This window comes from Micromys minutus, assembly GCF_963924665.1.
Source record: "Micromys minutus genome assembly, chromosome: 21".
NCBI lineage: Eukaryota > Metazoa > Chordata > Mammalia > Rodentia > Muridae > Micromys > Micromys minutus.
This window is the reverse complement of record NC_137956.1, coordinates 10,887,721-10,903,465: the sequence shown is the minus strand read 5'-3', so window position 1 is coordinate 10,903,465 and position 15,745 is coordinate 10,887,721. Positions and strand designations below refer to the sequence as shown.

The 15,745-nt window shown below is 45.4% G+C and overlaps 1 protein-coding gene across 1 annotated transcript in view; it reads left to right on the top strand.

The window, feature by feature from the left end:
* Positions 1 to 15,745, top strand: part of LRRC1 (leucine rich repeat containing 1) — a gene marked incomplete at both ends in the record, with an annotated part of 106,571 nt that overhangs the window by 69,769 nt on the left and 21,057 nt on the right. The window contains 5 exons of the mRNA XM_080934020.1: positions 10,320 to 10,376; positions 10,546 to 10,609; positions 10,972 to 11,046; positions 12,895 to 13,039; positions 15,310 to 15,428. Of these exons, the coding sequence (XP_080790146.1) occupies positions 10,320 to 10,376; positions 10,546 to 10,609; positions 10,972 to 11,046; positions 12,895 to 13,039; positions 15,310 to 15,428 (460 nt within the window). The remainder of the gene's footprint in view (positions 1 to 10,319; positions 10,377 to 10,545; positions 10,610 to 10,971; positions 11,047 to 12,894; positions 13,040 to 15,309; positions 15,429 to 15,745) is intronic.

The following is a 15,745-nucleotide window of genomic DNA, read 5'->3' as shown; positions in this document are numbered from 1 at the left end:
TCAATCACTGATTCCCATCTCCACCCGTCACAGCTCCTGGGTTACAGGCATACCTTTGGCCACACCCAGCTTTCTACATAAATTCTGGGATCCGGATTCCCATTCTTGCTTAGCAAGCATGCATTGACACACTGAGCCATTTCACCAGTGCCCGGGTGTCCCCAAATCTTAATGGTTATAAACTGTGCTGCTACCTTTTATTTGTAAGAGTCTGATTTGCTTTAAAGTGTTTTATATGTATGTGCCTATGGCTGTCTATGCCATGTACTTTGTTGAGTGCTCACAGAGGCCAACAAGAGGGTGTTGGGCTCCCCAGAACTGCTTGATATGGGCTCTGGAAACTGATTTCTGGACTCCCATTTGCTCTGGAATTTAAATTATAAGGTACATGTACAGCAAAGGAAATAATCAGCTGTGTGTAGAGGAAGCTCAGAGTGGGAGAGAAACTGTGGTGGCTGATGGAAAATCAGTATCGAGAATATACTAAGAACTCCAACAGCAGAGTCAGGAAAATGACCCAACGAAAAAATAGGCCATGCATCCTAATAGAAAAGAGGGTTCCCCAGAGAAGAAATAAGAGCAGATAAAAAATACCACACTCAAACTCTTTAAAAAAGAAAGAAAAAAGGGCAGGGAATATGGCAGTTTATCGGTAGGACCTTAAGAAAGACCTTTCTATAGTAGGCGAAAGTGTAAAACTTGGCATGGTGACTTAACAGATGCGCATCTGTAAATGTCATTTCTGATAGAAACGTAGTAAATGAATAGTGTGGCTGTATTTCTTTATTCTACCCAGTTCTCAGCAGCAGCACAGAGAGACAAAGATTGATTTTCAAGCTTCACCTTCATACCTGGGCAGTCTAATGATCTATCTTAACCCCCTAAGCTAATCGGCTACCTCCCATCCAAGATCCCAACCATAGGTGCATTTGTGGCCTTCCATTCTCCAGCTGAGCTCTGGGAACCTTTCCCCTTAACTCCTAGTGACCGACTTCAATCTCCCTCCCCCTCCTTCCCCTGGCTGATGGAAGTCCCGCCCTATTCTCTCTTCTGCCCAGCCATTTATCAGTATTTATTGACAGGGCAAGAAGTAAACATTAAGAGTTATTTACACTAACGTGAGACAGGAGATTCATGACATAAGCACCACAGTGCCATGTCAGGACTGAAACAAGACATGAGGACAGAGAAGTAAACATTGAGTAGCACAAGGATACGCTTATACAGTGCCCCAAAACATGATGCCCGCGCCCACCTTTTCCGTGTGTCCTCTGTAATCTTACAGTCAGGAAGTGAGAGGAACTCCCAGCCTGTTGTTTTGCCACCAAATGTGAAGCAGCATGTTTGACACAGCCTGTGCTGCGTGTGCTTAGAGATAATCAGCACTAGTGGCCTAGTGCCCTTGGGAGGACGGTGGCGGTATTGTAGGAGCACACGCTGGAGACGGTGGTATTTCTGATAAGATGTTAGCTGAGTGTGGTGGTGCACACCTTTAATCCCAGAAGCAGAAGACTGGAGCCAGCTCGGAATACAGAGTGAGCTTCAGGGCGTCTGGGGCTACAAAATAAGACCTGTCATATTTTTAACATGAATGTAATGTATTTAAAATAATAAATGTAAGGACTGTAAAGGTGTATTGTAGGTGTGTGGGGAGCACCCTTTTATTACAGAAGGCTACTCCTAAGCTGTGTGGTAACGATTCTTGAGGCCTGTTTTTCTGGGCTTCCAACGAATTCCACCGAAGTCTTCCCACTCACTCTGAGAAACGAGAGCCAGTACTTGTGTGGTCTCTGCTGATCTTTGTGTCCGGTCAACTTTAGTTTTGAAGAGTCCACCACAGACATTTTTCTAGTTAAACCTGGGGACCGAGTTTCAGACATCCGTGAACCTTTGTATCTGTGCATGGACCAAGCAGAGAACCCCAAAACCTTTCATACAAATGTATCTTAAAATCCATCCAGTGCCCTCTCTTTCCAGACGGGCTGAAGGATATTCTCCATGTGCAGGTCGGAAGCCTCCTGTGTGGCCACACCTTGTGTACTGAGTGGGAGAAGTGAGTTCAGGTGCAGACCCACAGGTTACAGAGCAGTCACTGTACTGTATCACCTCCGTTCTGTGTACAGAAAAGGTGTTGGGTGTTCAACTGTGTGTCCATAATGAGCGCCTGTACCTGTATCCGTGAGACTGTATTAACAGCAGGGCCCTTGGGTGTCACTCCTTTTCACCTGCAGTGAACACACAGGATTCACCCCTTCAGCACAGCTAGGCATGTTAGGCTCTTAGCCTGCCCTGATGCAATTCCCTGGACTCAGCTGCCATCAAGAGTGGCCATGATGACTAACTATGAAAAGTGCAGCTTCCTATGGAGATTGAGTATTGTCTATTAGTGCGGCTTCATTTTTCTGATCTAAGGAGCTATTAAGGAGAAAGGGGAGTATTTTTAGGGAAAAATATCTGCCAAAGAATGGGAAGCTTTTCTCCTTTTAGTAACAGTTCTGACGTTTATTCTCTGCCTTTGTTGCCAGAAAGCTTAGAGCTAATTCCATGTGTAGTGGGAGCAGCTGTGTTAGCGCCGGTGCGGCGAAGGGAAGTAGGGGACGGGTAAGGTGCTGTTGGCAGCTGCAGCGAGGCACAGGCTACCCGAGCTTATGCGCTCTCACCACAGCACCCTTGCTCCCACGGCTGGCACCAGCCACCCTGAGCAAGCACCGTTAGCGTCTTCTGCAGAGCGGTGAGAAGTATCCCTTGTGTTGGAGTTGCTGTGGATGGTCAAGGTGGAGTCAGCCCTGCAGATGCTGTTTCTAAGTTGCATACTTCTCCCAGTAAGCACATCTATCGGTTCTTCCTTCCCACGGTCTTAATGCTTTCGTTTGCACATTACACCCTCTAGGATGATTATTAAAGGGTACATGACAGCAAGTGTCACTGAAGGTCTAGAGAAGTTGAAACTTTTCTACCGCCGATGGAGGAGTTCAGCCATGCAGCCTGGTTGCAGCAATTTGGGTGGCTTCTCTCTCAAAGCCGAGCCTAGTTCCCATGTGACACAGCTATTCCTCTAGTCCATGTGTGCCAAAGAGTTAAAGACATGTCCACACACAAATGTGTTGGTGAGTTCATAGCAGTGTTCGTCATAACGCCCTCACGGTAGAAACCACTCAAACTCGGACCCTTGAGTGACTGCATCCATCAGGGAACGACTCCAAAGACATTTAGCAGGAGTACATGCTGCCACAGGAGTGAGCCTTGAAACGATACTTACAAACAGTCAGACCCTACAGGGCACATACCATCCACTCTGTTTATGAGTGCCGAGTGTGCTCCAGTCTATAAAGAAAAGAAACCAGCAGTTGTTAAGAGGCTGAAGGGTTGAACAGGTTTGAAGATGAAGGATTGAATTTTAATGAATTCTCCTAGTTATATGCACTCAAAAGAATTAAAGACATGCCCATGCAAGAATGACTTTGATTCTCTTGAGAGTAACGTTTTTAGGAATTAGTAATAATGTTTGCATAGCTTGTGCATAAACGTGCTAAAAACACAAAATAGTACACCCTGGAAAGAATCTAATAATTGATGAATTGCCCTGAGGTCACCAACCCAAATGACTTGCCTCCAGTGAGCAAGCAGACACATGCATTCCGTCGTGATGCGTGCGGGGTGGAGGTGGGTGGGGGAGTGAAGGTTGGAGGGCGCAAGACCCCAGTGGGACTTAGCAAAGCGAGCTGGGGGCCTGGGAAGCCTGGCCCGGCACTGGGCAGTATGCTACTCTGTCGTGGACTTGTGTAACTGCCATGAACAGTTCCTATTGCTTGCTGTTAAATTACTGCTATATGAAGGAAGGTGGCCTCAGTACTTCTTGGATTAAATTTTCTCCTCACAGCATAGCCTGCTCAGAATAACAGACATGTCTGTGCTATGCTAGTATAGTCCCCAGCACAGCATTGGTCACTGAACAGTTCTTATCAGTAAAATGTCATTATGATAATGTGGTGGTGGAAATAGAACGGGTAGGCAGGTTTTCTGGCAGGCTGAGCTAGAGCACGTGGGTATGATTTCCTATGTGCTGCCCTTGGAGCCGGTGACCTTGATTTCAGTGGACTTGAACTAAGTGAGCCCCGGGGCCGTAGCTGACAAAGCCCGAGCTGGGCTGCTCAGCTGTGTGTGGTAGAAGAGAAAAAGCTTTGACAAAACTGTGGTATTAAATAATTCCTCTTTGAGCTCTGGGGATGGCTATAAAATAGTGTTTCAAAAGCACAAGTAAAGACTTTCTATTTTTAACTCTGGAGTCTTGGGGCATGGTTTACTGGTCGAGTACTTTCATCGGCAGAATTGTTTTCTGTTTTTTTTTTTTTTTCCCAACTCAAATTGCTACTCGAAATATAAATATAAATGTATAATAAATGGTTTTGTAATATATTGCCATTTGTTTGTTTGGTTTAAGTATCTTTCATTCTGTTTTCTAGATGACTTGGCAGTGAAAATTGGAGTCATCAAATTAGATTAAAAGACTACTTAAAACACTTTTAAAAAAATGGCAATTTCTCAAAATAACCATTCATTCAATCCCTTGAAGTAGAATCCTAAAAATACAGTTAGCCTCCATTCTGACTGAGAGAAACTTCGGCTCTGCTCTTCTGAACTCTGACACCAGGGAGAGCCCTGCTTCCCGTGCTTCTGGCCGGCATGTTGGAGGCAGGAAGAAATTGGTGTGTCCTGTAGGACAATGAGGCCATTCCAGCAGGATCGCACAGACATTTAATCTGCCAAGAATCAATGTTGGAAGATGAGATGTTTATTAATAGGGAATGATTTTTAAAATTAAGATTCGTGTGGGCAGCGAGACACTGTGCAGCTTTTAAAAAGTATGTGCAAGAGGGTTCAGGAGCAATTCTCACATGGTGGATGGCCTACAGCGTCACTGACTCCAGGTCCAGGGGATCCGGTGCCCTCTTCTAATCTCCACGTGCATCAAGCGTGAGGATGCTGCACGTTATCCACACACAGGGCACACACCCTTTGAAAAAGACTGGAGATTGTGATGGTGCTTTAGAAGGGAATAAATATGGAAGGAAAACTTCATCGAATGTGTGGATTTTAAAAGATACACGTATATCATATATAATGTTTTTATACATATATTCACATACATGTGTATCCATTGCCAGTTCCCAAGCCCACTCCCAACTCCAGAGTGAGAAGCAGAATGCTGGAGCAGTGTAGACTCTCAGTGAGTCCTGGCCTTACCCCCACCCCCGGATGCTGGAGCAGTGTAGACTCTCAGTGAGTCCTGGCCTTACCCCCACCCCCGGATGCTGGAGCAGTGTAGACTCTCAGTGAGTCCTGGCCTTACCCCCACCCCCAGAATGCTGGAGCAGTGTAGACTCTCAGTGAATCCTGGCCTTACCCCCACCCCCAGAATGCTGGAGCAGTGTAGACTCTCAGTGAATCCTGGCCTTACCCCCACCCCCAGAATGCTGGAGCAGTGTAGACTCTCAGTGAGTCCTGGCCTTACCCCCACCCCCAGAATGCTGGAGCAGTGTAGACTCTCAGTGAATCCTGGCCTTACCCACACCCCCAGAATGCTGGAGCAGTGTAGACTCTCAGTGAGTCCTGGCCTTACCCCCATCCCCAGAATGCTGGAGCAGTGTAGACTCTCAGTGAATCCTGGCCTTACCCCCACCCCCAGAATGCTGGAGCAGTGTAGACTCTCAGTGAATCCTGGCCTTACCCCCACCCCCAGAATGCTGGAGCAGTGTAGACTCTCAGTGAATCCTGGCCTTACCCCCATGCCCCATTGTGTGAGATGTTGCTCAGCTTCTTTCCCTGTAAGGCACCTACAATAATACATCATAAAGTAAATCACCAATATCATTAGCACTAGTAGAATCAGTAAAAATACTTTATAGATGCTCAGTATCTAACTTTTATCATGTTTATAAATTACTAAAAATGCTTGATTTTTAGGTCGGCAACAGTGTCCTTTACTGAAGTAGTAGGTGCATGTTGAGTTCTCTCAACTGTCCTGACTCAGAGCATGGACTGAAAAACATTATTTGTTTAAAGTCCCCCTGCCCCGGCCCAGCAACACCTCTCAGTAGCACATTTTTATTTCTCTCTCTCTCTCTCTCTCTCTCTCTCTCTCTCTCTCTCTCTCTCTCTCTCTCTATCTCTATCTCTATCTCTATCTCTGTCTCTCTCATGCACACACACATATAGCCCGTAAAAATTCTACCTACCTACCTACCTACCTACCTACCTACCTCCCCCCCCCTCTTCCCCTTCTTTGTCTGTCTATCTCTATCTGTCCACCCACCACCCACCCACCCACCCACCCAATGTATACTGGGCATTTTGTGGGTTCTCATCCCTGAATATTTATCTAGGGGTGGGGCCTTTTGAGATTCTTTTTCATCTGCACTGGCATGCCATGCTGCTAAGATGTAATGAATGCAGCTTCCCTGTCATGTGTTGAGATGCTGTCTTGCAGCAGTCATCCTGGTCCTCCATCTGGCTCTTCTAGTCTTTCTGCCCCCTCTTCCATTGTATGTTCTGAGCATTCAGTATAATGGGTTGTAGATGTATCAGTTGTGGTTGAGTACCCCACTGCTTTCTGTGTTTTGGTCACTTGTGAAGTTCTGAAGTCATGTTGGCTGCAAAAAGCATCATCTTTGATGACGAATAAGAGTAAACAGTTACAGATGGTTAAGGAAGGTGGCAGTAATAGGTTATCCTCTAGGGTCCTCCCTCACAAGTCATAGTGGTTGGCAAGGTTTACAGTATTAGATGTGAATTCCCTCCAGTTGACAGTGACTTAGCTCAGCTACACAGCTGCTGGTTACCCCTAAGATATGAATGCCACAGCTGTACCCTTGGAGACATCTTGTCCAGCCAGTCATGTGATTTGTAGGTGTTACAGCAATGTAGGGCTCATGGTTGATTTTTCCCCCATTGGAAGCTGAACGATACACCTTCAGACATGAGCATTAATCCACAGGGAGGATCAGGTCAGTTCCAACTGGATTTCTCCAAGTCCCGTGCTGAAGTGAGGGCTGTCTTAGCAGCAGGGGTTTACCTTTGAGTTCTGGGAGGCAACCACAAAGAACAGCCTTAGCCTGTCCTGTTTGGGGACTGTTCTTGGTCTCCCCTGACCAACACCTGGAAATGAGACTCCCCATGCCTAGCACTGGTTGTTTAATTAGTCAATGACTCTTGAGGGGAGTATTATCATCCCAAGTGGAGTCACTGCATTGAAACTGGGTATATGTTTTATAAACTATGTATGTATACATATACATTTATATGCTTTAGGTAAACATGACTAGTGGCTCTAATGTTTAACTGGGAAACTTTCAGCTAGTTGTGAGCTCTTAAAGTACATGATGAGTCCAGTGAGGGACATTCTCTGGCTTGGGGCCAGCGTGAACTGTGGCTTTGAGTCTTCCTGACGTGGGATCTCCCAGTCTGCCATTTGTGTCATTGTCCACAAGGTGGTTGTGACCGATCCACTTAGAAGCGGTTTGAGAGGTGCTCTCCCCCTTTCCAGGCTCCCTTCTCTGTTACATGTGCAAGTGCTGAGACCAGAGTTTCAGGAACACGTTACAGCACAGACTGAAAAGCTGTGTAACTAAGAGCTTCCAAGTGCATTGGATGGAGCTGGAGAAGTGGCTCAGTGGCTACGAGCATGTATCGCTCTTGCAGAGGACCCGAGTTTTGTTCCCAGTAACCAGCATCACGCAGTTCAGAACTGCCTGTAGCTGCAGTTATGTGGGACTTGATGCTGTCCCCAAACATGTAATTAAAATAAAAATCTAAAGAGTTTTAAAAAATCCTAAAGTGCGTTTGATGATGCGCAGCGCGTGAAGTTTCCTGAAGCAAAGGGTTTTCCTCCTCGTGTCAGTCCTTAGTTTGTCAAAATAGATATGAAAGAAGTGAGTTTTGAAGTGATAGCATGGCAGTGCAGCCAGTGATTTTTTTAAAAAAAAAATCTCTTAAGTGAACACAAAGAGGGGCTTAGCACCTTATCGATAACACTGGTACAATGACATGAACACATGTCTCTGAAATCAAACCTTTGCTTTTCCCTTTCAGGTGTCATTATTAGCATTGTGCAGGTCAATACTGATCACACCCCCCCCCCATGACAGTACCTCCACATGAACAGTCTTTGAAATAGAGCAAAACTAGAACATTCCATCGGGAACACCCGGGATTAAGTCCGTGATTGTTTATTCAAAGCAGGGATTTAGGTTTTCTTGGATTGTGTACCTTCGAAACAGCTTTGTCTGCTTGCTTTGTCCTTTGATGAACAGTCCTATTCAGTTTTAAATGTTTTATTTTTATGTGTATGAGTGTGCCCTGTATGCACATAGTGCCCGTGAATGCCAGAAGAGAACGTTGGATCCTCTGGGACTGGAGTTAGAGACAGTTGTGAACTAGCATGTGGGTGCCGGGAACCGAACACAGGTCCCCTGGGAGAGCAGCCGCCCTCTTCACTGCTTAGTCCCGGCTCCAGCCCCGTACTCAGTTTTAACTGGACGGGATACAGAATCTAAACAGTCTGTAGCATAGTTTAAAATGATTTTGGAAAACTGAGAATTTATGTATGTCCAAATGCATGTCCGTATCAGTATGTTTATCATATCTATGCCTTCTGGTGTTGCAAAACAGCCTTTTAGCCCACGCGGTTCTAGTTTTGTTTGCTGATGGAAAGATAGTAAAGGATTAAGGCAGATTAGTGTTGAAGTGCCTTCTGACTCCTGTATGCTGAGAAATAAAATCCCCCCAACTCTAGATGCTGCCAAAGCGACATTAGCAGACTTGCTTGGGGTTTGTCTGGAGCCTAGGTACCTGTGAGATGAAGGTTGGTCACTCTGTGGACTCTGCACCACGTAGCACTGAGTTGGCTCATTATGTGGGGCTTGTGCTGGTGAGGTCCTGACTGTCACAGGTAATCCTTGTCAGGGGAGAGGGCCTGCCTGTTCCATAGTGTCGTGATCGGCTCTCTTATGTGTGAAAGGCACATGTCTTGCTGCAAAGAGCACGTTCTGGGGTTTGGTAAAGAGGAGAGCAGTGTCATAGCCACTGTATCCAGTCAGCCGTATGGCCGGAGCCGCCTAATATTAGGAATATTATTACAGCTATTAATAATATTAAATAATAAAATCTATTACAGCTTTTTGGCTGGGGGCATGCTGTTGTGGTTATTATTCTGGGGATTGGCTACACACCCTTGTTGCCTTTATCTCTCAGAGTATTAGGGGTTTCTACTTTACTTAGACCGTATACTTCTCAAAAAAAAAAAGACACGGAGTCTTTAGATTTATAATAAACGTAAACATCTAGAGCTGAGCACATATCAACCCTCTGTGCTATTTTGTCTACTTTCCTGTAGTGACCCCCGAGATAATGCTTTTCATGTTCCACCTGAGTTGCTCCTACTCCCCAGGCCAGCCCTTCAGGATCATGCCCTCACGCTACACCTGCCCCATAGCCATTTCCTTTTTATCCTCTTCACTCTCCTTGCTCTCCTCGTGGGTCCTGCCTGAGACTCCAAGCTGGGACACCTTTGCTCTATCCCATATCTTCTGCCCGCCCAGGCTGTAGGCATCCGATTCGGAAGCAGGGGTAACTTGGGAGACAGGTTTACATAGATAGCATCATTTGGTCTACATGAGGATCTCGTTAGGTACAAACAGATGTTGGGCCAGTGCTTAGCATTTGAACACACAGCAGCACCAGCCCAGTCCCATACAGCGTGCCACAGTGAAGGTCAGAAAACATTTGCAGGAATTGGTTCTCTCTTTCCACTAGCAGATCCTGGGGGATGGGGGTGGGGGAAAGGCAGGGTGAACTGATGCCAAGCTTGGTGGCAAGTACCTTCATGCACTGAGCCATCTCAGCAGACAAAGACACTCTGTTTTACGGTATGCATGATCATTCACTGATAACGGGAAGAGCCCCTAGCCCCTTGAGATGGAATGTTCTTATGACAGCACATTTTTAACATTGTGAAGCTGAGAGGCTCATGGTTGGCTTCTGGCTTAGTTCAGGGAGTGGTCGCCTTTAGTGGCTGGTAAGTTATTTCCACGTGTCAAATGTGTAAGGGGTTTGTGGGTTAAAACACTATACTTTTATTAATGCCATTGTATGGAAATTTGAGAAGTAAAGATTGCGTTGGGTGGTAGTGGTAAATATTTTCATCCTGAGGAGTAACCAGAAAGGTTTTAATAAAAGCAGCAGCATGCGGAGATGTGGACGGGGAGGAAGAGTGGGGAATATCTAAGGCATTTTCTTAACAGCATTTTCCTCTGCATTTCTAGTCTCTATAACCTGGCTTCACTGGAACTGAGAGAGAACCTTCTTACGTATCTTCCTGAGTGAGTCTCTGGGGAAAATAAGATGGGATTTTGTGCAGTGACTGGACGAATAGTCCTTCCTGCCTCATCCGGGTGAACTATGCTTTGAGAAGCTAGTCCAAGGGAGGAAGTGTGGTACTCTGCGTGCCTTGAGTCTGAGGGTTTTCCTTGTTGTTGATTGTTTCCACAGCTCTCTTACCCAGCTAAGGAGACTAGAAGAACTTGATTTAGGAAACAATGAAATCTATAATTTGGTAAGTGTGTATCTCAGAAATGAGCTACTTCTCTGTCCTTAAGCTCACAGATGGGGCTGAAGAGTCACTGGAGATGTATTTCTTCAGGTGCAGCTTGGGAACGCTTCAGCTTCAAACACTGAAGAAATGTAATTCAGTTTACTGTCATTAAGAAGTGTGGTTTGGGGGAGAGTCATGACTAGAGAGCTGAGCATTCAGGGACAGGTTTACATTTTAGGTTTGGGGCAGTTTCAGGGACAATGTTGCTCCGAGAGAGGTAAAGACTAACCCGGCTGTGGTGCCCAGTTCTCATTTTATGATTCTTCTTTAAGGGAAGATGGAGGTCTAGGGCCTTGTTACTGTAATGTGACCTTTTGTTTCAGCCAGAATCAATTGGGGCGCTCCTACATTTGAAGGATCTCTGGTTGGATGGAAATCAGCTGTCTGAATTACCTCAGGTTAGTGGGAACTTCAGTATGCCTCCAAAAGTGAGTAGCAACAACAGTAAACAGTGTGTGCTCTCTGCATCTGTGGGTCTCTCTTGAGGATCACACGGAGAAGAAACACTGTTTAAAAAGCACACTTAGAAACAGGCCTTGAGCTTTCACCATGGTGCAGCATGGTACAGGGAGATTGGAAACTACAGCCACCACCTCTACAGAACATCTCTCGTCTTACTACTCATGTAACTCACTTCAAGCCCAGCAGATCTGTAAATTACAAAGGCCACAGTTCTGACAGTGTACATCTCTGCTACCATTTAATGACGTGTTCAAGCGTTTCAGGGTAATTTTGACAATGTTTTCCCCATGGTGGTTGATGTAAAAGCAGTATTAAGAGATCCTAGCGCCCTCGGAGTACTCAGTTTGAGCTGGTGTGCCATACGGTTAGTAGGCTCTCTACTGTTGGCGTCTGTGAGACCCATGTTCTAAGTGAACCAGATGGGCAGTCACCTGAGTGGAGTCCAGCAGGCAGGTGTAGTTTCAGACTGATCAACCGAGAAATCCCCCTCCCCCACAAAAGCCTCGCCCAGCATAACACACACTCCTTCCTCATACTTCCTCTGTTACAGAGTTTGAATCTTGAGTACTCAAAGACTGACTGCCTTTCTTTGTGTGGGTGGTCCTATTTTAAAACGGCTTTCACACTGCCCGCTTGACTGTTTGGCTCGGCAGCGATGCGGCTGTGAGTGGGCAGTGACAGAGGAAGGCCGGGACGTCTGACGCCAGAAGGAAGCACTCATGTAAAATTTGAGTTGTCACTGTCAGAACTGGCGAGGTTACAGTGGTGTCACTTACTGGCTAAGGGAGCTGACAAACTAATTAGACTACTTCTGAGATGCTGCTGCAGCTCAGAAAGAGAAGCAGATGAGCAACTTGCTGTAGCCTTAGACTAACACTCAGATGGCACTGAGCGTGTGTAGAATCCTTGAGGAGGGAACACTTGGGTGGGAGAGAATCCTGTGGAATGTCAGGAGTGTAGTAAAATACTAACCATCTGACAGTAAAGGGGAACAGCGTGTGTCTGTGCAGGTGTGTGTAAATGACCACGTGACATAGGGCATTCTAACCACAAAGGAATTGGACTCCAGTGGATCCTTCTGTAAGGAAGTCTCATTTGCCTATACTATATATCAAGTGTACTAAACCCAAAGCCTCCCCCACACCCTGGCAATGATTCATATAGTTTATCATTTTCATCTGAAAGGGGTGACAAATTTATATATTTATGCTAAAGTAACATTCTTAGAAATGAGACCTTAAATTATTTTATCTCATTTCTGTATTTTATGTGTGAGTGGCTTTGCCTTCATGTATGACTGTCATGTTTGTTCAGGGCCCCTGGAGGCTAAAAAAAGGTTACAAGTGGTATATACTTGCATGTGGGTGTTAGGGATTGAACCCAAGTCCTCTGCTCTTAATCACCAAGCCATCTCTCAAGCCCAAGAGCTGAGGATTTTTAAAAACAGTTTTCATACAGATATATGCACTATATTTTGACCATACCTACCCTGGGCTCCCTTCCTCCAGCTCCTCTCATCCCTCTTTCTCCCCTCCCAACTTTGTGTTCTCTTTATTTCCTTTCTCATTCAGAACCGCTGAGTCCAATGTTGCCCATATGCACATGGGTGTGGGGCTACCCCACCATTGGGCCACATTCCCAAAGAAAACCTTCCCTTCCCCCGTCATTGGGGAGAGCTTCCCTGGGATGTCAGCCTGGGGCTTGGTTGTAAACAAACTCTAGCAAATTCCTCTGTGCTGTGCCAGCGTTAAGCACACGCTCTTCTTTCTGTGCCATTACCGCAGGAAATAGGGAATCTGAAGAACCTGCTCTGTTTAGATGTCTCTGAGAACAGGCTAGAAAGACTTCCGGAAGAAATCAGCGGCCTGACTTCTCTGACAGACTTAGTCATTTCCCAGAACTTGCTAGAGACGATTCCTGATGGCATTGGTGAGTATTGAATAGTGCCGGACAGCGTTCCCCCTGCTGTCTCTGGATCTATGGAACTCACTCTGTAATTCTTTGGTCTTCTCCGTTGAGTGCTGGGAATGTGGCTCCTCTTTTTTTATTGTTGTTTTTAAAGAAGGAGAGCTTAGGATCTTTAATGCAGTGTAAGTTTTAAGTGCATCTATCTATCTATTCATCCTGGTTTGGCAAAACCTATAATATTGTTACTTTCAAGTGTTGATTCATATTTATCTTATTCATAATTATAAAGTGACTAATCAAAATAAAAAGAAGTGTCTAAGGCAGATGAACAGTCACTAGGACGTCTCATGTCAGCATCCTAAACAGTTCATTAGGACCTAACTCGGACATCACTGAAAGGTCTGTGTTGGACTTGGTCCTCTTGATAAGAGTGCATTGGGGAAGTGCTATTAAAGGGGGCAGTGGTAGAGTTGATCCTTTTCCTATGTTAGGAGAGATTTTTAAACCATTCTTTGCTATTTCCTTTCAAAATAATCCAGGCATTTCCTCTTTTTCTTTTTCTATTTTCTTCTCCTTCCTCCACTCTCTCCCCCTTTGTCTCCTTTCTCTCCCTCTCCTCCTTCACTCCTTTCCCCCTTCCTCCTCTCCCCATTTTCTCCTCTCCCTCTCCTTCTCTGAGACAGGGTCTTACTCCGTACCTCTGGCTGAGCTGGAACTGGCTATGTAGGGCAGGTTGGCCTCAGTCTCATGAAGATCGGCCTGCCTCTACCTCCTAAATGCTGGGATTGAAGGCCACACCACACCCACCCTTTCTTATAAAGAACTTAGACCAGTGTGAGAAGGTAGTACAGAAAGTGATAGAAAAAGTATTATTTAAGCAGTGAGAAAGTGGGTTTTTTAAACTGTATCTCTTTCTTGTCTTAATAAACAAAGTCCTGAACTTAATTAAAATGATTAAAATGGACTGAAAACACTTATGCACACGCATACATGATCGCATGCACACAGGGAGGAGAGAAGCAGAGTGTATAAATGCAGGGTACCATGACAGTGCTCCCTCGTGCCTGTGTGTGTCTATCCACAGGTTCTGGAGTATGGCCAAGGTCACACTGAAAGTGATAAGTGATGGCAGCACTTAGCTAGGCTACAGACACTGTGTTTGTTTGGTGAGTACCAGTTAAAACCGGATGGGGACTTACTTCGACTTTGTAGAAAAGATCATTTGGAATCATACGTGGCACCCTGTGCTGTAGAGACTGGATTGGCATAGAGGAATTGGCAGAGAGGAGCTGGCCTGCTGTGGCCATTCAGGGGTTGTCTATAGCCGGACCCTCTGTAGCAGGCTTAGAGTATCCTGTAGTTTAGACGGGCAAAGTGCTGTGGATCACAAATCTCAGCCTCGTTTGAAAGCTCTAACAAAACCAGACACAACTGCTACAAATTACCTGGTGATTCTTCCTGGAGCAACAAGTAGCCCATTCGCTGGAACCATTGAGGCTGTAGACCCTCCAGCCGGGAATAAGGTTAAGGAGGCGTGTCACGCTGCACTGAACCCTGTGCAATACCAGCACTTAGTATGTTATTTATTATGCTACATAGTGAGCTAATTACTGACCCATGGCTCTGCTAAAGATCTGATAGCTCTGTGGTTCTTTGTCTGTATTTGGGACTTTTGTCATTTAATGGAGAAGGCGTCATGCTAGAATCTCAGTAGACAGTGAAGGGTGTCTATGCAGTTTGTCTCCCTGACATCAGCTGAAAGGAAGAACCTGAACGATGTAGATTTGTTTTCTTCCTCTTTTTCCTGGGGACTTGGAGGTAGCTAGTAGACTCCTTCTTTCCTCTTGTCCTCTGGGCGTCTGTCAAGACTTCCTGTTCAGGACTCTTTGGAGCTTCTGCCTCTTTTGCACACCTAGAGCTACTACAGTTAGGGTCTTCACTGAGCTGGTGGAGTCAGACGAGGTCCCTTCTATCCACAAAACTCCTCAAGAGTGCATTAGTAGACAACTATTTGTCTTTCCTGAGATTTTCTGCCTTTCAGTCTTTCAGTTAGCCCTTTCAAATGATTTATTTCTAATTACTGACTTTCTGATGTGCTGAACAAATTACTCTGACTCTCAACCATTAGTGATCTAAGTGAGACTGATACAGTATCCGTTTGAAAAGCTGGATGAAGAAAAACAAACAAGTAATCAGTTAAAACAAAAAGGAACAGCAGATAGGAAAAAAAAAATCCAAGTGGTCATTAGTTGAAGAATCACGGCTAATGAGTTTAAATGACATTTTTGTAGGAAAACTAAAGAAGCTGTCAATCTTGAAGTTGGATCAGAACAGACTCACACAGTTGCCTGAAGCAATCGGGGATTGTGAAAATCTCACGGAATTAGTTCTTACAGAAAACAGGCTCCTGGTAAGTACCTGAAGGCCAACTTTTGTTACATAAGCAAAGAGTGTTTTGGCTCCATACTCAGAGCATGTGTGCTTACTAAACTCACACCACACATATCCCCAGTGAAGCCTACCTGTAAGCTGCCTGTGTACAGGGCATATGAGTCTATCTAGGAGGAGAAATGGTGCCTCCCCTGGGAAAGCCCTAGGGACTAGATGCTTAGCCTACTATGTCTTCTGAGCTGGAGAAAGGTATCTGAAAACTTTGAACAAGACTATTGCTAACTAACTACACTCTAAAACCAAGGGCTGGAGGCAGCTACCCAGACACACTTTGAC